This window comes from Urtica dioica, unplaced genomic scaffold (assembly GCF_054948205.1).
Source record: "Urtica dioica subsp. dioica isolate 48M unplaced genomic scaffold, U.dioica_male_clone48M_v1_H2 Urtica_dioica_male_H2_contig_38, whole genome shotgun sequence".
NCBI lineage: Eukaryota > Viridiplantae > Streptophyta > Magnoliopsida > Rosales > Urticaceae > Urtica > Urtica dioica.
Window position 1 is genome coordinate 1 of NW_028297228.1, and position 25,000 is coordinate 25,000.

Genomic DNA, 25,000 nt, shown 5'->3' on the forward strand with positions numbered 1-25,000 from the left:
GAGAGAAAGCGCGACGACTAGGATTTAAGAGATAGAGCGCTCAAAACAGGTCTAACGGCTTTAATGCACTTTCTTGTACCAAAACAAAAGGCTATGCCCATTTCATATAGTGTGGACAATAATAATATTCTAAAATTTATATCTATTTTTAAAATTTCAGGATATATTTAATTCAAAACAAAAGAGGTTAAACTTCTATTTAAGAAGTATATTTTTCAATGTTTCTTTTTTTAAAATCTTATTTCGATACCAAAAAAAAATGATTGAAGATATTGTTATTCATGTCTATTTTTCTTTGAGTTTATGTATACATATTAGAAAAACGTTTCTTTTAATAGTATATATTTAGGAATAATTGGGAGATGGTGTTTTTAAGACAAAAACTGAATTTTTTTTATCAAGAAAAACATAGTATCTATGAACAAAATGATAAATGATTTTTTTTTTGCTTTTCCCTCGAATTAATATGAGAGAGAGAGATATAGAGGACGGTGGATGTAGGGAATGAATGGTTGCCATAGAGATGGCGGAAAAGTTCAATGCATTTGATTTTGGTGTTTGATTTGGTTGTCCACGTGCGTATTTATTTTGGTCGGCTCCTTCTATTTCACACATTTTCCTTTTTCAATTGTTTTCATTATTACAAAAACAAGTAATCAGTTCATTCGAAAAATTACTGCCAAATCCAAAACCTTCATCCATGGTTTATTTTGTGTGTTTTTTCCGCGGCGGTCTTATGCTTTTACTTCAATCCCTTGTATGGTCGTGTGTCTAGTTGCTAATGATGAGCTGTTAACTTTAATCGTTTTTAACTAGTTTTAAAAAAAAAAATTATAAGCTTTTAACTTTTTTTTTTTAGGTTATTCGAGGTTAATCAATTCTTTTATGACTTTGGTTAAGCTCAACATTAATTACACATCTAAGCTTAAGGTGACCATAGGTTTCCAAATTCGACACTTCTTTGTTTTATGTCGGTGTGTATATGCATTACTAGTTATCTTTTCTCCCATTAAGAATGAAGAGTTAGATTTTTGTTTATATTAGTTGAAGGATAATATTATTCATGTTCAACGAACTTCGATTGCTTGAATAAATAAACTTATTTGTAAGGACAATCTTAAAGAGCTGAAAATGAATGTTCGATTACAAGTGTGTATTGCGATCTTCTATGTGTTAAAATCTGTTGCACCTTTTTATATTTACTAGTTTTTATCTCACGCCCCGCGCGTGAGTCATATTTATTTTACAAGCGGATATTTTATTGAAACATCTGGTTTATGTTTCAAAATAACAAAAATCTTGTATATCTTAATTAAATGATTGTATGGCTTTAATGTGATTTGTTGGGTTAAAGTTTAGATTTACAAAGTTCATTATAAAGTAATATTTTTGGTAGTATTACAAGATTTAATCAATAGTTACCATATAAAATGGGCTATTGGAAATAATTTTCTATGGATAGTTTTCAAATTAAATGTTATACATTTATATCAAAAGGTCTAATTTTGGGGAGTCATTAATTCATAATTTGATGGACATTGCTCTAAATTGGATGATTAATTCAAAATAAATAATCAGACTAAGGCTAATAAACTTGCATGGTAATTTTTTTTTAAATATAATAAAATAACAATGCTGAATAAACCTCTTAACGAACCACTCTAAACCAAATAAATTAGAATTAGAATAATGGTTTAATAAAAAAACATGCTACTGACACATTTGAACGTAAATAATAAAAATATATAGGTTCTAATGAAAATGATCAAAAACAAAAAAATCAGGTAGCTGCATATGGCATATACATATATATATATATATATATATATATATATATATATATATATATATATAGCTTGATTGAATATGGCATATGGCCTTGATTTTTTGTCCCGAGCCAGGTTTGTAGAAACTCGAAAGTCACGAGTTTCCTCCCCTAGTTCAAGAACGTTCTTCATTCGTCGTGGAGATCTGAGAGTAAGAAGAAGAAAAAAATAAGCTTAGATGAGCGCAGAGGTAGTGCATCTGGCGCGCACTCCAACGATCAATATTAGCCTGATTACTTTTAGTAAGGTGGGGGCGCCGTTATTCTTTGATAATATTTGAGAGAATCGAGCTCGATCAGAGTGAAAGCAAGTGCAAATGATCTTCGGCAGTGCTTCACAAATCTGGAATCGATTGTTTGTATTGAGAGAGAATTGTTCACCTTTTTTTTCCTCTAAAGATATGGGTATCTATAGTGGTTGGGGGGTTGAAAAGAGGCCAAAATTTGGATTGGGCGAAGGCAAGACGCGTGCGGAAGGCTTGTCGCGTGCGCCTCAAAATACAAGCGCGAGGCGCTCGCATTTACACTAGCGTGCTGCGCCACGGGTTTTTTGGCATCTTTCGGTTTTTTTCTTCATGGGCTTATCTCATATGGACTTTTTAGTCTTTGGGCCCGGATCGGGCTCCTTTGTGGACCTCGTTTGGGCTTTGACGTGATATTCCTTGTAAGTCGCAAGGAATTTAATCATTTTCAAAAATGACAAAAAATATATCTATATAAGAGAGAGGGTTAACATGAATTTGGATTACACATTAATATAAATTATACTATTTGAAATTAATTGATCCCTCGTAAAACGTGAATGAACATAAGCACACTTGCTGAAAGAGCAAGTGTATTGTACTCTCTAACAAAAAAAAAAAGATAATCATCAAACACGTGTGAAAGTGAATTTGAAAAGAGAAATACATGCTTAAGGAGAGAAACCAGTAGGATGAGAGAATAAATTGAACAAATGTCGAGTCAATTTTGTGACGAAACGTTTTAAAAACGTTTTTTTTTAAGAGGTTGGCTTTTTATTTTATTATATTATAAGCAAGTAGATTCCAATAAAGTTAGATATAGGGAAAGAACATGCATGTCTATTTATTTTGAAATACGGGGAATGAAAAAAAAACAGTTGAGCCCATGTTTAAGTGAATGTCATCTATATATGGATATATCTTATCCAATTTGGAATGGGCAGTTTGGAATTGAAAATTGAAAATTGAAAAAGTTTATAAGAAAACAAAAGAAACCCTACTATAAGGGCACGTCGGTTGCCACACTTGATAGGTGATTAGCAATGTAATTCCAAGGCAAAATTTTGTCCATTTCTTTTAGATTTTATTATATATTTTGTCTTCGCTTGATATCGAAAACTATTGTCCATAACTTTCTTTATGGGCGGTGTTTCATTGACTTCAAAAACAATTTATCCCTTGGTAATTATAAATTGAATAGAATTCAAGTAATTTTTATTTTTTTTTATATATATATAATATTTGTAAGGAGATCATTATTGAACATTATTTTACAAACCAATACCATTAGGAATGTGGTAGAAACTTGGAAGGACCCACGTACTGTACATTTTTCGGCGTGTAGGAAAGGAATATACAGCTTGATTGACGAAAAGTCTTTTAATCGTCATAATTTATTGATCAAGTCTCTTATGAATTTATAAAGTCATTTTCGACACGTTAAGCATATTGTAAATATATTGGACGTTTTGGATACTTAGAAAATAGACTTTTCGGATACTACTATCTTGATTGAAGATGTAGCTTATACTAATGTTGTGTTTCATCATTTATTTACGCTTTCTTCGGCAATTTGGTTGTTTTAGTTGAGATTTGATGTAGTTCAAAAAACAATTTTCCAGAAAATAATTATAATAAAAAATCGTATTAGCGTGAAATTAACCTTGTTTTTTCATAGCTCCAAATTGCGTTCTTACTTAATTATTAACAAAATATAAAGCTTTCGTTATAAGAAGATTAAAACCTGCGAGTATAATTAAACTTAAAAGATTAAAATCTGCGGAGAAGTTGAACGCCAGATGAAGACTATTCATATTCAAACAAAATAATTTATATGTGGCCACAATACTAATATGCCTCGATTATCATAGAAATAATTAAAAAGAATTGTGCACCTAAACTAAACGAAAGAACTCATCCAAAATGTCTCTCAGAAACTGAAAAGATTTGATCCGAAACCATAAACCCTAATCAAAACATATGAGTGTATTCGACACTCGTATTCTGTCCAGTTGTCAAGGCGAAATATTTTTATTTTATTTTCTTGAGCGAACTTTTTTCCTTGTTTGTGATGCATGAGTATGGTTAAACATCTTTTTCAGTTCATAGTATAATACATTAATGCACATAAATGTAAATTTAGTGTTAATGAAAAAAAAATGTGTCTTTTTTATATATTGATCAAGATAACACTAATAAAAAAAATTGGTTTTAACCATGCAAGAAATAGTTGGTGTGCCGTTATTGTAGACCAATGTATTATATATAATAATAATAATATTAAACACGGTCGATCTGCCATGAAATGAAAGTTTAACAAAAACAACTAGCAGCCCAAGTCCAACTCTCTAGAGAGTGGTTTATAGCTTGTATATGGAGACATCTCTAGAGTGGTTTATAGCTTGTATTATTGTAAATTAATATAATATATATATAATGGTACGTGTTGAATTATGATAATAGCCTTAGTCATAATCATAGTTCTAGAATCATGGGCAGTAATAAAATGCTGTAAAAATACGTGAGAGCTTTAGGAAGCACATGGGCTATAATATAGTGGGGGCTTTAAATAAAGGAAATTTCGATGCTATATAAAAAAAAAAACACGAAAGGGAAATATTAGAAACCGTCCCATGTCCATGTGTTGTTGTGGGTCGGTTGAAGAACCGTATATATATACCAAACCAAGCAACTATTTTATATTCAAGACGTTTCTGGAAAATTATAGATGTTTATATGTCTGCTGAAAATTAAAATTGTCGATACGTTAATTATTTAGGCTATTTAGTGTTGGAAAATTAATTATAGAATCGTGGAATATATTATCGAATAGCGTTGGATTTCGTTACAATTGTTAAGTGTCGCAGTTTGTGTTTGTAACAATCTTGCATAACTGTCTCGGTCCATTAACTTATAGACTTTGCTATTCAGGCTTGAAGTAATATTCCGGCATGGATTGATGAGATAATTGACTGATGCTCCTAATCCGACTTTAATATACGCTTTGACCTAGTTTTCTTTATAAATAGGTCAAAACAACACCATCGTCACTCGCGCCTTTTGAGATATTTATTCGAGTGATTAGTTGAGCTTCAACGACATGCGTTCAAGCTTTAAGGTGTCTTTTACATCTTTTTTGTTGCGTATATTCGGGTGATTGTATTAGAAGCACGAGGTTAGGTTTTTCCATTGATTTTTTCGGAAACACGTTTAGAAGTCTCGGGAGAGATATTATGTGGGAATCGAGGGGATCTCGAGTTTGGGGAGAGCTTAAGTTGTTGTTGAAGATGATAGATGTAAGTTTGGTAGCTAACGAGAGAGTCGTTGAGTGTAAATCTTTATTGTACCACATTATCATAGTAAATTAATTTCTACCGGATAAAGGCTCTTCAAACATAAGCACAACTTACTGAGTTGGGTTTCCAATTCTGATTTGTATTTATTATTTCTTCATTTATACCATTTATTTTTCAGCTCTCTAAATTTCAGCCATTGTCGAATTTTTTGCAACAACAGTTACGCAGATAAAAAATTTCAAAATTATTAACCCCAAATCCACAAGATATCTCCACATTAATTAGTTTTGTTACGGTGAGCTGGATCAATATTATTAATTCTAACACGATATTGGGAATCGATTTTATCAGGTATAGATACTTTAGTTTCGAGAGTATTGTTTCCAATATTAAAATTCCTCAAACCGATAATTAATAATTATTGCTAATTTTTCTTTAATATTTAATTTCTTTCTAGTTTTGCAGTATAGCATCCCCAATACTAACTTTCGAATTGGTGCATATTTTTTTGCACAAAAAATAGAATCACTTTTTGTGCTATTTTAAAATTGTGCTTTAATTTAAATTATTTTACATGGTTTTTTTTATAACTTCAAGTTTTGGTATATATAAATTATGTATTGTATCATCTAAATTTAACCACGATTAATTAAAGGAAAAGTAATAGTTAGTTGAATAAAAACTAATACGATCAAATTAATTATTTTGACCATTACCTATTCCTCTATACTTTTTTATACTTCAATTTTTTATTTTTTTTTTAATTTTTTTTTTAAATGACTCCTTAAATGAATATATTGATAAAAGTCAAAAACTTATATTACAATAATAATGCAAATAAATTTTAAAATTTTTACACAAGGAAGATTAAAAGTGGACCACAGGTCCACAAACAACCATAAAATACAATAAAAAAAACTTGTGGGTATCCGTCTAAGAAGGTGATCAGTCATAATCATATTACTACACGAATCACGAGCGGAAACGCTGGTATTCGCTTGTTGCAGATTGCGGTTTTAGGGGTCTTGTCCGACTGAGATTTACGTCCAAAGAAAATCATATCTTATATTTGAGATTTAGATCTGAAGAAATATTCAAAACACTCCGATTAAAGATCGAGCGGTACAAAAACCAGATCTAATAAGTCTAGATTATTAAAACGTAATAAATACATAAAAACACGAAGAAGAAAATAAAAATAAAAAGTACATCTAGAAGAGACGACGACACCGAAGATTAAAAACTAAGTCTTGATTTTTTTAGGAAAGAGAGCGCGACGGTTAAAGTTTTGCCTAAATTAAATATATAGAAGTCAATCTTACTTTTTATACTTAATTTTTACATCATGCTAAATACAAAATTAAATATATTGAACACTTAAATATCAAGTTTAGATAACCTTTAAGCTTCAATTTCATTTTTTTCCTCGTAACATTTAAATTTAAACTCATGACTTCACAATACTTTCTTAGCGCTCTAACCAAACGTGATTATATACATGGACAAATGATATCCATCTATTCGGTTTTGTCAACAGAACATATATATTTGTTTCGTGCGGATTTAAATCTTTCATTTTAGTTTCTAATTTTGGCTTTCGAGATTCAACGACAAATAATAAAAAAACTAGTATATTTTAACATTTTTTCCATTATAGAATGATAAACGGAGGGATTAGAAGTTAGAACCATCCATTCTTAAGCCGATTTTGGTGGTATGAGGAACATATGGTTTTAGTCCGTTCCTATGCCCATCTTCGACGGCGTTTCACAATAAGAGCGTCGTTTGTGGAGATCTCTAGTTCTCTACCTCTATGAGAATCCCCACCCTTGTGACCTAATCTAATACCTCTTTTTAAAACAAAAAATAATTATAATGTGGAAAACATTTTCCTTTGAGATTGTGCCATTATTGCCTCTTAGTGGCAGTGGTTGTTGAATATAGCGCCTCTCTGTATTTAAAAAGTCTAATCCTTTTGTTTGGCACATCTATTTTTTGAATTACATAACGTCAGTCATTGTATGTCATCTATTCAGAACCCGGTGACATCACTTTAGGCAAGAGACGAGCCAAATTGTACTTGTTTGTTTCCTTCTTTCCAGTTTCCCCGCCGAAACGAATAAATTTTTGAGTTATATAACTGGGTTATTTTTACAGATTTATTAGTATCTAGCATTTATTAAGAGGAGAGGAGATTAAAATAGTAAGAAAACTATCGATTTATTTTAAAAGATAACCAACATTGATTAATATTTGGATTAACTGTCTTGTCATAGTTAATCTGATTAACTGTGACGAATTTCTTCCGAAAACGATTTCGAATATCGGCGAGTCTCGCGATTGCGCCGATCCGGCCGTTCGAATGTCGCAAGTGCAGATTTACTGTGAATGTTAATTCGATTACCCGTGACGATCCTCCTCCGGAAAAGATCTCGAACATCAGCGAGTCTTGCGGCTACACAGATCCAGCCGTTTGAAGGTACGGTTGAGATTTCGTCGTTTGAAACTTTGATGAAAACTCGGATTCCGACGCCGGAGACATCGGAGATGAAAGTTAATAAGATTCATTATTGTTCTTGTTACAGTTAATAAGATTTACTGTTGTTCTTGTTATGGGTAATGAGATTTACTAATTTTCTTGTTACCGTTAATATTATTTAATCTGAAAGTTAATAATAACAACTCTTAAGGATATTATTGGAATATTAAAATGCTATTATAATAAGGTTACTTTCATAAATATGTTAATAGTTTGACTATAATTTTAAAATAAGAGACTGTTTGGACTAGATACCTACCCCGCCCTTATTTTTATTGTTTGATATTATCTATAAATTTAGTACAACAAACAAACAAACAGCAAAATAACCTTCTCCATGTAAAGACGAGCTTATATATCCCGTGTTTTGCTGCGATTTTATTTATTTATTTTTCTTCTCTTTTTTTTCTTCTTCCTGAGAGTGAAGATTGAATTCATTATCTCCATTTTGAAAGTGATGTGAAATTATCAATTAAACTATACTAGGAATCACTTGCGGAATTTTATAGTTCACCAATATATAGTAAATAAGATAAAAAATAATAAAACTAATATAAATTAGTAATAATTAATAACTTTTTAATAGACATAACAAATCTATTTATAATAGAGTTATTGGAGAAAAAATATCTAATAATTTTTTCGAAATCATATGTATATATACAGGGCCGGCCCGATGTGAACTGTGACCTTAGGCAAAAGTTAAAATTGAGGCCTTTTATATAAACAAAAAAAAGAAAACAAATAGAAAACAAAAACAAAATAAGTCCACGTATAATATCCAGACTAAGAACATGAGGCTTTTTTTTCTATTCAAAATTGGGAGGCCCTAGGCAACTGCCTATATTGCCCATGGGCTGGGCCGGCCCTGTATATATATATATATATTTTTTCCAGCAACACAAATAGCTATTGTTACTTTTTGATTGAGCCGTACACACTTAGACTATTAAGTTGGATAAAAAAAAAAACACGTCGCAGTCCCAAATTTTAAGAAAAAAATCAATGTTTTTTTTTCTTCATAAAACTGATTAAATATTATTATATGATTTTATAATAGAAAAAATTATAACCGCGTGGAAATGATTAAGAAAAAAAATGATATAATTGATGTTTAATTAGTTTTAAGAAAAACAAAATTTCATTGAGTCTGAGGTTGTCACGTGATTTTTTGTCTAACTTAACGTAACTACATACGGCGCAACTAAATGTAACATTAGTTATTTTTATCGCTGAAATTAAGTATATAAATATGATTTTAGAAAATATTAAATATTTTTTTACGTCAATAACTCTTTATTATAAATAAACATCATATGTCACTACAATGGTTTGACAAAATCATCCTAATTTTACTGCTGCTACTTTAGCTATTATACAACTACATTAAAACATTCGAAATGAAATCTTTCTAAACTAATTGATTAAGAATATAGATAATACGAGCATTTTATCCCGTGCGTTACAACAGGATTTAAATATCATAAATTTGTAATTTTTTTATAAGAAATTTAAGTTTTTACATTGTTCAAGTTATATAAAAGAAATTGTAGTTGAATATATGGTACACCACTGTACTGCGAAAGAAAAATATGTATAAAATTGTAAGCAATGAAATTATGACTTTTTATTTATGTTCATAAAAATGATTATTATACTTAAAATTAATAAAATTTAAAACTATATATTCTGATTTTTTATTTAATATTCATATAAAATAATTTTATATAAACTAAAAAAAAATATTACTATAATTTATAAGACATATATAAGACTAAAAATTGATATAAAAAAAGAGGTTTGTGGAAGTTGGTTTATGAATAAAGAAACTTAATTTGAAAATTATAAATATTTTAATTAGTTTTCTGTAATTTAATTTATGCATATATGGATTACATGTGTACATACTGCACAATATACTAATAATTGTATGAGATTAAAAGGCTAAATTGTATAGTAAAAAAACTATTTTAAGTTGATTTAGGAATAAAAAAAAACTCAGTTTAATTTATAGTTGAATATATATATATTTATATGTATATTAGTAAAGCACACTCCTAAACTCTATATTAATTCCATATTAAAATATTTCAATATTTCAAAGCTGCGTGTTACTAGTCTTTGTCACCTCAACTTGCAACCTAAATACATATCCTCAAAAACAATTCAAAGGGAATGATATTATATTTATAATTATAACTTTTTCATATCAAATGACGTTTTATCAGATCATGGAGAGGCATTAAAACGAAAAAAAAAAATGCATGATTGAGGAAAGCTGATATTGAATTGGTTGTTGATATTGCTTTATAGAAATTTTTTAAAAATTTGGTTTTATTGCATAATAATATGTTTGTTTCATTGATTTTGACGTTAGCTTATCTTATTAGATAAGAAACCCTTGACTACGCTCTCTTTATTGTTTATTTGAATAGTATTTTTTTTTCCCTGTATAATGGCCGCTCACTACTATCTATAAGAACAAAAACTAGTTATGGCCGGTTATAATCTCTTTTCTTAGTACACTTTTCTCTTTTCTGTCATTGTAGAGTAAGAAATTGAAGACACCTATCAGAGTAAACTCTCTCCTTTTTTCTTTTTTCTTTTTTTTTTGGGTACAAGCGTGAGAATAATATACTTAAAACTGAACTGTCGAGTTTAAATTTTTATAAAAGTACAAATAGTGGTATCACTTGGACTAAGAATAAATAATTTGGTCCACATACAAAACACAAAACAATTACGACAACATGTGACTTTACGTAAATTTGGATATTGATTTTTAATTAGATCGAAAATACTATTAGGATTAAATAATATGTTAAAACGACACGATAATCTAATAGTCACCATGACTCAATATGATTAAGATTCAATTATGAGATTATTAAATAGTCACCATGACTTAATTAATATGATTACGATTAAGAGTCTATTAAACACAATTAATTAGTTAACATCAACATTGTGGATGCAAATAGGCCCAACCCAAATAATGGTAATGGGTCTGAAGTAATTGGACTTTACTTTAAAATGTTAAATTCAAATACCCACCTAACCCAGACCCATCCCCAACCTTCTTGTATGGGGGTTTGTTGAGAGTAAAGCCAGACAGGGATTGAGATCAAGTTTTAGGATGTGGGTTAAGGTCTATTCATGGGCTTTCCGGGCTGGTCCTCTGTTCGAAACGTTTACGGGACATTTTCATAAATACCTTATTTAAATATGTTGATTTTCTGAATACCTTAAGTTTTAAAATATTTCATCAATACCTCGCTTTTATTTTCACATGATTTTCTCGATATTTTTAATGAAAATGTAAAAAACTAAATATAAGCGAAAAAAATATGCAAAAAGTAAGAAAAAAATTCGTATAAAATTGTAAAAATAAAAAAATAATAAAACAAAGTATTTCATAATGAAACGAGGATGTTATTTAAAATGGAAAATGATACATATATATACTTTGTGTTTTTTGTGAAATATCGAGTTTGATATTTGGTTTTCAAAAATGTCGAGTTTATACTCTATGTTTAACTAAAATGATTAAATTATACCATCAAATAGACAACAGTGTCACAAATATTTCTTTTATTGAGTTCAACTTTGGGAACATCAAGAATCAAAATGTGCTAACAAAATAATTACTATTGCTTGCTCTGTTTTATGGGGATTTGAAGGCTAGGTGCAAAAGTCTCGACGAGAACACATGTCCAGTGATGCACATATTACTTCCAAAGGGACATCTGCTATTCGTGACGATCCGATTGTTTTGTTGATGTATGGAACTCATGCAAACTAACTATTTCGAGAAAAATAAATGGCTATGTTGGCACCCTGCAAAAGAGGGACCCAAATTGAAAATTGATGGATCACATAAAGATAGTCTTGGCGCGATTGGAGTTTAATCAGAGACAAGAATGACAAGGTAATTGTTTCTTCTTTTATGGAACTACTATTGTTCATTATAGCTTGAAAGCCGAGATGGAAAGTTTACGGTGGACTATAGAAAATGTTACTTAATATTCGCCCGAAAATAAAGATGATTGAAAGTGAATCAAATAAGGTCATAAAAAATTTGACCTTCTTCATGAATGCTACCACTAAAATTGAACTTAGTCATATCGAGCAAAACAAGGTGGCTGATAATATTTGCAAAAATTGGGTGCACAACTACGGAAATTAGATTGTTTAGAGATGAAGATATAAGTTGCAATTTAATTAATACTATTTGTAAAGATATCACAGTATATAAATATCACAAAATTTTTGTGTAATCTATTCATTTACTATCTTTTTTTTTAATAAAATAGTATCATGTAATCACTGTTTTTCTCTACTACAGTAGAGGATTTTTTTAATAAATTTCCATCATACCGCACACATTTTTTTTAAAAAAAGGTATTAATATTAAGAGTTATTGACGACAAAAATACTCAAATTTTATTTGATGCACATTAATCCTCAATCTTTAAACATTGTGAGAAAATCACTAATGTTAATAATTTGTGTCGCCGTTACTACTTCGCTCATTGGACGGTCAAGATTGATTTCAGTTTCTAAATAATTTACAAAGTCATTTAAAACAAATAACGAATAAAAAAACCATTAAAAAGAAAACAAATACCATTTATAATCAAACATAAATTAGTAAAATATCACACCTAAACACGAAACAAACAGACAAAGCCCTAGATGCCTCGGTCTTCGACATCAAATCCTCATGGCTAGTCCTGTCGAGGAAGAAAATCTCGGCGAGGGTGATGGTTAACGATGAGCAAGAGAGGTGAAGCACGGTGGGGATTCACGGCGAGCGCTTAGTCCGCCATTGGTTTTCTCTTTCTCTGCGAATGCCTCAAGAACTTTCTCCTAAGCACATACCAAGAGTGACCGTACAATACCCCCTTCGGATTCTCCAACGAAATCCAGATACGCGATTGTCCGATGGGTTACGCATTGGACTGGTTGTTCGGCAAGAACTGAGCTTCAAATCGTGCTGCTAGAGAACTACAATGATGCTGGACCGCCGTACGAGATTCCGTCAATCCTTGTTTAGACATGATTTCCAATCCGATAAGCGAACACCTCATTACTCCATTCACCGACGCTATTTTATCACTGTTTCTTTATATTTAAACATAATAAAAATAAATTTTATTATTTTTATTTTTATCAAAATTATGAAATTCTTACACGTAACATTACATTTAACTTAAAAGTCTGAACATATTATTAATATTAGCGATTTTTCCGTAACTTGTAAAGATTGAAAATTAAAGTGAGTCAAATCGAAAATTTTGAGCATTTTTATTGCAAATAAATTTTAATATTAATCGTCAATTTCCCTAGAACCTATCTAAAACCCAAAAGGCCAAAACTGTTTAACCTGCCGCGTAGAAAAGGAAAGATCTAAGTCAGTCAAACACGAGACCAGACGACCATTCCACTTTGACTTAGCCACCAAAATGGTTAGTTAAGCTAATCTCTCTTTATCTTTTTCCCACCGAAACTACGTCGTTTCTTCCATTTCCAATTCCCAGAAAACCCCCCCAAACAAACCCAATCCTCCTCAAAATAAAAAACCCAAACAGAAGAAGAAGAAGAAAAAAAAAAAACTTAGAATCAAAGATGGAGAATTCGACGCAGGAATCGCACCTCCGGGCACCGGAAAACTCCGCCACGTACGAGTCGCCGTACCCGCTGTACGCCATGGCGGTCTCCTCCGCCGGCCGCCGAATCGCCGTCGGAAGCTTCATCGAGGAATACTCAAACCGAGTCGACATTGTGAACTTCGATCCGGACGCGTTGACCCTGACCCCTCAACCCTCTCTCTCCTTTGACCACCCTTACCCTCCGACGAAGCTGATGTTCAACCCCGGCGGCGGCGACCTCCTGGCGTCCTCCGGCGACTTCCTCCGGCTGTGGGACGTGGGCGAGTCGTCGGCCGAGCCGGCGGCGGTGCTGAACAACAGCAAGAGCAGCGAGTTCAGCGCGCCGCTGACGTCATTCGACTGGAACGAGGTCGAGCCGCGGCGGATCGGAACTTCGAGCATCGACACGACGTGCACTGTGTGGGACGTGGAACGTTGCGCCGTCGAGACTCAGCTGATCGCTCACGACAAGGAGGTCTACGACATCGCTTGGGGCGAGGCTAGAGTCTTCGCCTCCGTCTCCGCCGACGGCTCCGTCAGGATCTTCGATCTCAGGTCAACATCCAAACACATTTTTTTATATTTTATTTTATTACAGAAATCGACCTACAACGCGCTAAATTAGGTTTGTTCTATCAGTGTCACAAATTCGAAACATACGGCTCGGTAGATTCACCGTAGTTTTAAGCAGAAAGTATTGAGTCTTTTAAATTGAGATGATCAAAATTTATCGGCTTTTAGTCGTATAGAATCACAGTTTTCTCAATCAAATGTATTTTGGCCTATTAAGTCCTGTTTTTTTTTTCGAAATTTACAAATATCAAGACATGAACACCAGATATATGGTGGTTATTACTCACATTTTCAAAAAAATACAACTCGGTACACCAAACTGCATTTCATGGAAACTACGCTAAATTAGGTTTGTTTTATCAGTGTCACAAATTCGAAACATACGACTCGGCAGATTCACCAGAGTTTTAAGCAGAAAGTACGAGTCTTTTAAATTGAGATGGCAAATTTTATTCGCCGTATAGAATCACGGTTATCTCAAATGAGTTTTGGTTTAATAAGTCATATTTTCTCACAAATTCGAAGAAAACAACTCGGTACACCGAACTGCATTTCAGTTGCAGCCTAATGGGAATAATAGCTTGTTCTTTTCCTCTGTTTTTTTTTTTTTGAGATTATAACAGTTAAATAGCACACTAAGTATGGTTTCATGCATAAAGTATGAATCTTTAATATTACATATATAAAAATTGAGATTTGCAGGGATAAAGAGCACTCGACGATAATCTACGAGAGCCCTCGGCCGGACACACCGCTGCTGCGGCTGGCGTGGAACAAGCAGGACCTGCGTTACATGGCCACACTGACGATGGACTCGCCGCGCGTGGTGGTCCTCGACATCCGATCCCCGGCCGCCCCCGTGGCCGAGCTCCACCGCCACCGCGCCTCCGTCAACGCCCTCTCGTGGGCCCCGCACAGCTCGCGCCACCTGGCCTCCGCCGCCGACGACGCCCAGGCGCTCATCTGGGAGCTCCGCCACGGCGGGCCCGCCCCCAACCCGGTGGACCCCGTCTCCATGTACACCGCCCCCGCCGAGATCAACCAGCTTCAGTGGGCCGCCTCCCTCCCCGACTGGATCGCCATCGCGTTCGCCAATAAAATGCAGCTCCTCAAAGTCTGAGGTCGCTCTCTTGCTTTTTTTTTTTTTTTTTTTTTTTTTTTTTGTTCTCTTTCAATCTTAAAAAGTTTGAAAACCAATTTTGAAAAATACGGTTGAATAATTGAAAACCAAATTTTTGGATATCCAAAACCGATAACTGATCGAGTTTCATTAACCGATTTTTTTTGGTTTTGAGGATGTGGCACTGAATTCCAGCTCAGCAATCACTATAATCGAATTTCAATCAATTTGTTACAAAGCGCTAGTTTTTTTTAGTGTGAGTTAGACCTACACGTCCAATACAATCTCAGAGCTAGAACCAATTTCAAATAAAGGGTCATAAAGTTGTTTGATATTAGTTAAATATCTAGATTATGTTCTAATGGACAACCCTCTTGTATCACCTTTGAGCGAGTTTTTTGGTGAGAGTTAGCCGACCCTTTTGATGATTTGTACTTGTCGTGTGAATGATATTTCAATTAGCTCCTTGGAGTTTCTGTTGTCCCTAATCATCTTCACTTCATGTTTGCTCTTATTGTTTATAGTGTAAACTTTATACAGAGAATTCTGATGTGTTGTATTATTTACGTGACGATTGCAGACTTGAGCTGAGAAGACGAGCCTTGGATATACACTGAATTTTGGCAGCAAATACTTGGTTTGCTTGGACATTTCAGTAAGAAGTGAGTTAATTTATTCTTGGAGCTTTTGCACACTTAGGAGTTGGCTAATTAGGATTAAGACTTTTCGTATCAATTTGGTTGATTAGGATTAATTAGTGATTATGTCTGGTATGCAATCATATTAAGTTATGGAATGTTTATGTAATTCAATGGAGCCAAATTTAGTTGAGAAAGAAATCCATTTGCCATGTGCATTTCGCTCTCTTAATTCTTATGTATCCTTTTAGAGTTGAGTTTTCAAGATGATTGGATCATCTGACAATTTTTTTTTTGTACATAATTAATCTTTTTTGTTCTTGTTTATTCGCCTCAGAACATAAACTATGTTTCAATACTGTTTTGGTCTTTACATTTTAGTTTATGTTGGAGTTCATTATATCATGTTATACAAAGCTCAAGCTTCACAAAATTCTATTACCTTAAAGCTGAAAATTATTTGTTAAATCATAGGAACCTCAACAAATTGACGGTTTAAGTATGCGATTCCGACTGATTAGAATTCCCTATTAGCGTTCGAAATCCACCATAATAATACACAGAAAAGCCCTGTGTTTTTGCCCCATATATAAGCTATTCACTGGAAATATTAGTTACTCCTTCCTTATGGCATTAGTATTGTTGGTCACTAGCAACAAATTAGAAAGATCATAAAAAGATGGACTCTTCGGAGAATATTATTGATTCATGACGAAGGAAATCCTTGAAAAAATTATGTATTGGTGGTTTTACTACCTAACAGCGAGGAATTTGGGAATTGTTTACATCTATGCTACATAAAATTTGAGGATGTATTTTTTGGAATCTTCCAAAAGTACGACTTTTTTTTGGTAATCTTCCCATTATTGAATAAGAGCCATTTATTCGAAAAGTATGACGATAAATGTGTTAAAATCATTTTGTATGCCATGTTGTCACTAGTTTTTTCATGATATATGCTATAATATTTTTGGAATAAATGTCTCATATTGGATAGTGGATTTTGGTTTTTTTGTCGTTTGGAGCGTCGTCTCTGGAGAACTTGTAGCTCCGGAGATACATTTGGCGGCAAGAAATGGTGTCCACCACGCTCGGCTGTCTCGCCCGACCCGACCGCACGAACTCCGCCTCCGACTCCGGCCACTTGTACAGATTCACATACGTCGCTCTCACCGGCACGCGCACATCACGCTCGTTGCTCGACATGCATATCGATCCCATCTATCTCTCTCTCTCTCTCTCTCTCTGTGTCTGTGTTGAAGAAGGGAGTTATAAATCGTAGGACTTAATTGCATTATATATTTATATACTCTTAATTCGTACGTACGTTATGTGTGTATATTTATGACTTGTCAAATAATAAATATATATAGCTTTTAAGGAAAAGGACGAATATACCAATTAACCCTCGAAATTATAAAATTACCGATTTGATTGAAAGCTACTGACAAACTCGAACAAGTTCTCCTAGTCAAGCCCTATGAGAGCATACTCCAACAAACTAAAAACATTGTCACTAAATTCTGAGAGAAAGGTTTAGATTAAATGAAAATGCACAACTTATAAGATGGATATAATAGTTGAATGAACAACGTAAAGTCGATATTCGAGAAATTAAATAGATCAAGAGAGTATACTTGTTGTTAAAGTTTAAAAATGGGTCCTAATTATTCTAGGACTTAACTGGTATAGATTCTAGGATCAAGCGGCTATATAGCCAAATAGAACTTAACCTTTTGCAAAATAGTCATAGTTTGTCAACTATAAGCAAATTAATCAAAGTAAGATTAATCTAGGTTGGATTAAATTTAATCCCAACGAACTATAAAGACATAATGTAAGGTTTATGACGACTGGATTAAAATTAATCGAGGCAGGATTAAATTTAATGACAATCTGGAAATCGAGGATCTGAAGCAGAACCGAAACATCTCCTTTTTCGGCGACGCGATTCTTGCGTCCTCGACGCTCGCAATGTTCCCGATCGCTCCGACGGCGGCGGCGAAACCGGATCTCTGCGGGAGAAGACTCGACGGTCTTAGGGCACCTTCTTCGAAGACGATTCTCCGAGCAACGTCGTCACCGGAGGCGGCTGACGGAGACAGCGATGGCGGTGAGATCGCGGAGGGAGTGGTGGTCGAGGAGGACGAAGCCGATTCCGCCGATGAGGACGAAGTCGATTCCCCCGGCGGCGAGAGTGAAGCCGATTCCGTCGATGAGGACGAAGCCAATTCAATCATCTGGTTAAAGTTTTTGAGAGATGACTATTTTACCAAACAAATAAAACTATGGTTATTTCGCAAAAGCAATAATTTGAGATTGGCTAGTTCATACCATTATCCTAGATTCTAAAGGGTGATGAGAAGTAAATTCCGACTAAATAGAACACCATTGCCAGAAACTTCCACGAATGAGAGAACAACAAGAAAGAGAAGGATTTGTTTAAATTGTTACATTTCGAGTAGGAAAATAGCATAAACCAACTTATTTCGAGCAATCTTCTAAAAAAAAAATTATTGGTGAATAATAGTTGTAATTTAGAATAAGTTGGTAATTTATTAAGATTTTTATAATATGTAACAATTAGGAATAATAATTGAGGTTTTGAAAGCAATCAATAGTCGTCAAAAAGAGATTATTGGTCTTTAGCCTATTTGCTCCGTTTTCACTAATGGGCTGATTAGCCGAGGCCCAAAGAAAGAAAGATTCGGCGAAGAGAGTTTAAGCGCCAAAGTGAATCGCTAAGCGCCAAAACAGATCGAGAAAAAAGGAAAGTAGACCGAATTGGGAAACTACGAAACGGAAACCAAATCAAGACAGAGTTTTTTTTGTACCGTTGGGGAAAGATTTCGATCGGCGATTATATATAGGTTCGCGAGGGAATGAGAGAGAAGCAGAAAAATAGGGTTTCTAGAGAGAGACTCTCTCACTCTCTTGATTTTTGACGATGATAAATGCTAGCTCGTCTCCGAAGCCCTAGCTCGTCCGAAACGAAAAAAACCCTAGAAATTCCGAGGAAATCCATCTCTGGAGAAATGGAGAGACGACGAAGAACAAGGCGGAGCGTGGAATCGACCGATTAGGTAAGATTCTTCTCTTTTTTCTGTGTTAGGTTTCTTCAACTTTGTACATAGGGTTTTATTTCAGTCTCGATTCTTTGTGTCTACCTAATTAATGGAAAACCTTTTCGGTTTTGAAAGAAAAAAAGGACTCAATTTCATGAATATTGATATCTCATTTGAACCATAGGACAAATCTTTTGACCGAAACTCTAATTTTCAAAAACTTAGTAGATTGTAACAATTTCTGATGGTTATGTATTTCTCTTTTATTTTTTCTTTCTTCAGGAGATATATTGCGAGACGATGATCAACATCAGTCACGACAACGAATCCCACGATCCTTTGCCGAGTCTCTCTCAGGCGAGGCGAAGAAGAAGTTTGGGATGATTCTCGCTGCCGATCACGACCAGCCTCTCTGCACAAGCACAATCTGAAACATTGATGTATGATTTTCCTTATTTTTATTCTTGCATTAGTTCTTTAGGGGAAAATAACTCTCATATAATTTCCTGCTTTTTTTTAGTTATATATATACAAACCTGGTTGATTATCCACTCCCTAGCCGTTTTGGCTGGCTCTAAAAAACCTTGTTAGGTTTTTTTTTTTTTTTTTTTTTTTTTTAGAGTTTAGGTTGTTAGGCCGGCCCGTGTGTCTAGACGTTTGTTTTTTAGATTCAGCCAAAAATATTGGGGGGGAGCTTAATCAACATATTTTCTTATGAAGCTATATGTATTAATATACTTTTTTTTTTAATTATATGTATTGTTAATTTTCCCAAAATAATTTCTGCAAGTAATTGAATTAACTAGTTTGGTATTGGGCATATTATATTGTGCCCCATAATTTCTCATTCAATTACTAATACTAGATTTCTTTGACGAGGTATATGGAGGGACATTTGTCCGAACTCAGAGAGTCGAGTGAACTATAGAGCTCTGGAGAAAGAGAAGAAGAAAAATAAAAAGATCAGCTCTGATCAGGTTAGGTTTTCTTTGTTGATTCTTGTGTCTAAATGAGTTGTTTTCTTAAGGCTTTTAAGAGGTTATCGTAATGGGCCTCTGTCGACGAGAATGCTTGTGAGCCAAAGAGAAGCGGCTTTACTACTGAAAGATTCGGATAAGAGATGGTTTGGTTTTCTGTTTTCTTTTCCTGTGCTTTGTTTGTGTTCCTTCTTATTTGATTTGTCATCAAAATTGGAACAGATTCACAACTGAAGAAGATGGCAGCTTTTTGAATCCATACACGGCTCTTCTAGCGTTCAAGAAAGCTCCACGACGACTGAATCGGGTACGTGACTTGCTCTTTCCCTAACATCTCTTCATAGGTAGTTAGGTTATGCATCTATGCATAGTTTTAATCAGTATACTCAGCCTTGACTTCCTGATTTAGTTCCTACATTACGTACAAAAGGGAATATAATTTCATATAATTTCTGGCTTTCTTATTTTTTCATATATATATATATATATATATATATAAAAAAATGATTGGTTATCTTCCCCTGGCTGTTTTGACTGACTCTAAATTTTTTTTTTTAAGTGCCGGCCGGCCAAAATTTTTTTAAAAAAAAATTTATTTTCATTTTTGGTCAGTCAAAATACAGGGGAGCATAAGCAACATATGATTTTCAAACAAAACTATATATAAGTATGATTTTCAAACAAAACTATATTTTTTTTTTTTGCTGGAAGTATGTGTATTGTTATATTCCCCAAAATATTTTCTACCGAAGAATCTAATGTTGGAGATTGGAGTTGAGGATATTGATTAAGACTATGCATAGATGTATTGTCTTCATATATGTTGTATATTGTTTTAGCATCAGATTTCTAACATATTTTACTCGTGTCTTGTGAATATATGAACTACAATGGCTTGATCCCGAGAGGGTATGTAGGCAGCTCAATTATGAGTGCAGCCACACTTATTTGCTTGCAGATCGGTTTGATGAAAAGCCCATTTTCCGCGGGGAGGGTACGGGATTGTCCCACATAAAGAAAGGTACGCAATTTATATTCGTCTTAAAGTATATACGAGTTTATCATGTAATAGCACACTTTTTTAAGACTTGTAGTGATTTCAACCTTATTTGTATAACTTTTTTTTTTTTTTTTTTTTTTTTATTTCAAGTTTTGCTTACTGACTTAAAATGGGGTTTTTAGTAGATGTGGAGTTTTTTTTTTTTTGGGACACAGTTCCCTATTTCACTCTATGTACCTAAGAGCTGCCATAGTTAGAGAACTATTTTAGTGTTTAAAAATTGTTGTAGCCTGCGTATTTAGCTTATTTAACCATTAGTTGTATTGGCGCTTCGTATTGTATATCATATTTTCTCATTGCAATTACTAATTCCAAGTTTACTACTTTTGATGAGGTATATGGAGGCAAAATTTTCAAAATCAAATAAGTTTACTACCGCAAGTCCAGTCAACTCAATACTTGCTGGAGAGAAGACAACTCGCTACTCACAAGTCTCTCTTGGTATGGACTCTTGATATCCATACAGATTTTATTTTCTTTTGGATTTTGCATTTAAACTCGTGTGAATATTTAGCTAGGAAGCACTGTGGATCTGTGGGACGCTTTCCCCCGAGAAGTCAAGACGAGGACGACAATACTTTGGTTAGTGTTATTTTTAAGTGTTAGTGTTAGAATTAGAGCATGTGTGTGAAAGAGATTTAGAAGGATTAGAGCGTGTGTGTGTGTGTGTGTGTTTGTGTGTGTTAATGCACTATTTTTTTACGAGGTTCATGATCTGTAGGACCAATACATATTCTCAGCTCTGGAGATGTGGATTTCCTGCCACAGTCCTCGATGCTCGACAAGGGCAATGTCTTGGAGGTACTTATTTGATTGTTTTACTGAACTTTGCACTTAATTGACAGACAAAAGTGGATATGAATGTTTGAAATTTGGTTTGCGAGAACAAGATACGAGAGTTATCTGATAAAAAAAATCGACTTTTTCCAGCTTCAATTGTATAGAGAAAAAGCGTGGTCGATGTTGAGCTTTCCCACATGTACGTCGATAACGCTGCGATGCCCTTGTTCGTAATCCCAGACAGATTTACCCCTATTTCCAATTTATCGGCTTAATTAAATTCATTTTCGGATTGGCTATCTATTTGTAGGGATTCTTATTGGTGCGTCCATTTTTTTTATTGCAGTTTGACATGATAGTGACGAACAACATTTTTGGTGATATTCTATACGATGAGGCTTCTATGATCACTGAAAGTATTGGGATGCTTCCATCAGGTAGTCTTCGAGAATTGGCATTTGATCTTATAATTCTGGTTTTTTACCCCCTCATTTCTACTTATGTAAACTTGCAATCCTTTGACTTGGTTCAAGGACTTGGAATTTTTGAACCGATACACGGATCTGTTCCAGATGTCGCCGAACAGGTTGGTCAACCCGACTCTTCTAGCGTTCAAGAAAGCTCCACGACCACTGTATTGGGTACCCAAAAGTCATACGGTGGGAAAACAAGGTACCCAAAACAAAAAGCTCCGATCTTTGAACTTTTCTTACAATAAAGTTTGAATCTTTGGGCTAAGTTCACGCAATTACTTAAGCCTTTGCTTGCGATGCTTCAGTTTGATGGCAGATTTTGCAGTCGGGAGTCTAACAAGAGAGTTCCACATATCAGATTAGGGTTCAAGAAAGCTCCACGACCACTGAATCAGGTACGCGACTTGCTCTTTCCCTAACGTCTCTTCATATATAGTTAGGCTATGCATCTATGCATAGGTTTAATCAGTATTCTCAGCCTTGACCTCCTGATTTAGTTCCTACATTACGTACAAAAGGGTATATAACTTTCATATAATTTCTGGCTTTCTAATATTTTCATATATATAGATATAAAAAAAATGATTGGTTATCCTCCCCTGGCTGTTTTGACTGGCTCTATTTTTTTTTTAAGTGCCGGCCGGCCAAAATGTTTTTTTAAAAAAAAATTTCATTTTCGGTCAGTCAAAATAAAGGGGAGCATAAGCAACATATGATTTTCAAACAAAACTACATATATGTACAATTTTCAAATAAAACTATATATTTTTTTTGCTGGAAGTATGTGTATTGTTATATTCCCCAAAATATTTTCTACCGAAGAATCTAATGATGGAGATTGGAGTTGAGGATATTGATTAAAACTATGCATACATGTAATTTTGTCGTATTTGTTGTATATTGTTTTGGAATTAGATTTCTAACATATTTTACTCTTGTCTTGTGAATATATGAACTACAATGGCTTGATCCCGAGAGGGTATGTAGGCAGCTCAATTATGAGTGCAGCCACGCGTGTTTGCTTGCAGATCGGTTTGATGAAAAGCCCATTTTCCACGGAGTATCTTCTTCAAGACATCCTTATTAAATTTCTGTTATGGTACGGGATTTTCTTCAAGATCCGAGCCGCGGAGGATCGTACCGTAGTCTCACAGAGCGCCGATGTTATGGTAAAATAATTCCCTTACAATTTCTGTTGAAGACTTGCTTTGTATAAGATGTTTTAGTTAGCATTTTGAGTCTCCTGAAATTTGATTTGTGACCCTTAGCATATTGACTTGATCTGTTACCCAGATTGACGAGATTGGATGGGATAATGGTCTTTTAAATGTGTAACCGGAGAATGTAGTGAGCAAAACACTCTGTTAATAAGTCCTAGCATCTGTTGTTTGGTTGTTTTTATTTAATCTGCATTTACACTTGAAACCAAGCAGTGATGCTTAATAATGCTATGCTTTGTGTGCTCTGCAGCAATGAAGGCATGCATTCATGAAGAACGTTTCTGGAAGACCTCATTCCGACACCAGTGCTGCTCAGTTGCAAGCAAGAAATTAAACAACACTTCCTTTTGTTATGGTAAGTGATTCATTTGCTATATTCTCAACTTTGATCTCCTAATTAGATACTTTCATGGATTACAAAAGGAAATTAACTTTGATGTAATTTCGAGGTTTATTATTTTTATACATATATAAAAAAAATTATTGATTAACCTCTCCCTTACTGTATTGGCTTTTTCTAAAAAAATTTGTCATAGGGTTTTTTTTAGTTGGGTAGAGGGTTTAGGTTGTTGGGCCGGCCGAGCGTTTAGGCGTCCATTTTTTAGAGTACGTCAAAGCTTTTGGGAGATATTAATCAATATCTATTTCTTTAACTAAAAATTCTTATAAAACTATATAATTATGTTTTTTTACTAAAAATTATATGAAGTTACATTCCTTTTTATGTACTTTCTGTGAAAAGTGCTGATTAGGAACCTAGTAATGCATATTAATGGTAGTTCTTTATTATCAATATTGTGCATTAATGTATTGTTACTGTATGTTTACTTATTCTTTAACACTATCTTACATCAAGGTTCTAACAATTTTTTATTTATCATCCCATCCCTCAAATCTGAACTACAAAGGCTTGATCCCTCTCTCTCTCTCTCTCATAAATAGGAGAGAGAGAGAGAGGGTATGTAGGCAGCTCAGTCTTGACTCGAGTGCAGCCACCCAATCTACTTCTTTACTTGCAGACACAACGGACAGACTACATGGCATTCCCGTCAGCCATTGCAGAGACAAGCCTCTTTTAACTTACAGTGGAAAACAAGGTTTCCAAAACAAAAAGCTCCGATCTTTTAACTTTTCTTCCAATAAAGTTTGAATCTTTGGACTAATTTCACGCAATTGCTGATCGATAATCTAACTTTAGTTGCAGGGTGGTACAACAACTTGTTGGGGGACTTCTTGAAGATGGCAGCTTTTGCAATTGGGAGCCTAACAAGAGAGTTCCACGTGTCAAATTAGGGTTCAAGAAAGCTCTGAATCGGGTATGCGACTTTCTCATATGTAGTTAGGCTATGCATAATTTTAATCATTATTCTCAGCCTTGACCTCCTGATTTAGTTCCTACATTACGTACAAAAGGGAATATAACTTTCATATAATTTCTGGATTTCTTATTTTTTCATATATATATATATATATATATATATATATATATATATATATATATATAAATGATTGGTTATCTTCCCCTGGCTGTTTTGACTGAC

The 25,000-nt window shown here is 33.8% G+C and overlaps 1 protein-coding gene across 1 annotated transcript; it reads left to right on the forward strand.

The window, feature by feature from the left end:
• The first annotated feature begins 13,394 nt into the window (after positions 1-13,394).
• TTG1 (Transducin/WD40 repeat-like superfamily protein) lies at positions 13,395-16,281 on the forward strand. Its single transcript, XM_089606555.1, has 3 exons — positions 13,395-14,108; positions 14,829-15,247; positions 15,827-16,281. Exons 1-2 carry the CDS (start codon positions 13,531-13,533, stop codon positions 15,244-15,246), a joined length of 996 nt encoding a protein of 331 aa, XP_089462681.1. The 5' UTR covers positions 13,395-13,530; the 3' UTR covers position 15,247; positions 15,827-16,281.
• The last annotated feature ends 8,719 nt before the right edge of the window (positions 16,282-25,000 follow it).

What these genes read in the sequence shown, in the direction of transcription:
- TTG1 (XM_089606555.1), top strand. Translation starts at nt 13,531, where the DNA reads ATGGAGAATTCGACGCAGGAATCGCACCTCCGGGCACCGGAAAACTCC. An exon ending in GTCAGGATCTTCGATCTCAG is followed by an intron (nt 14,109 to 14,828) that starts GTCAACATCCAA and finishes TGAGATTTGCAG; the next exon opens with GGATAAAGAGCACTCGACGA.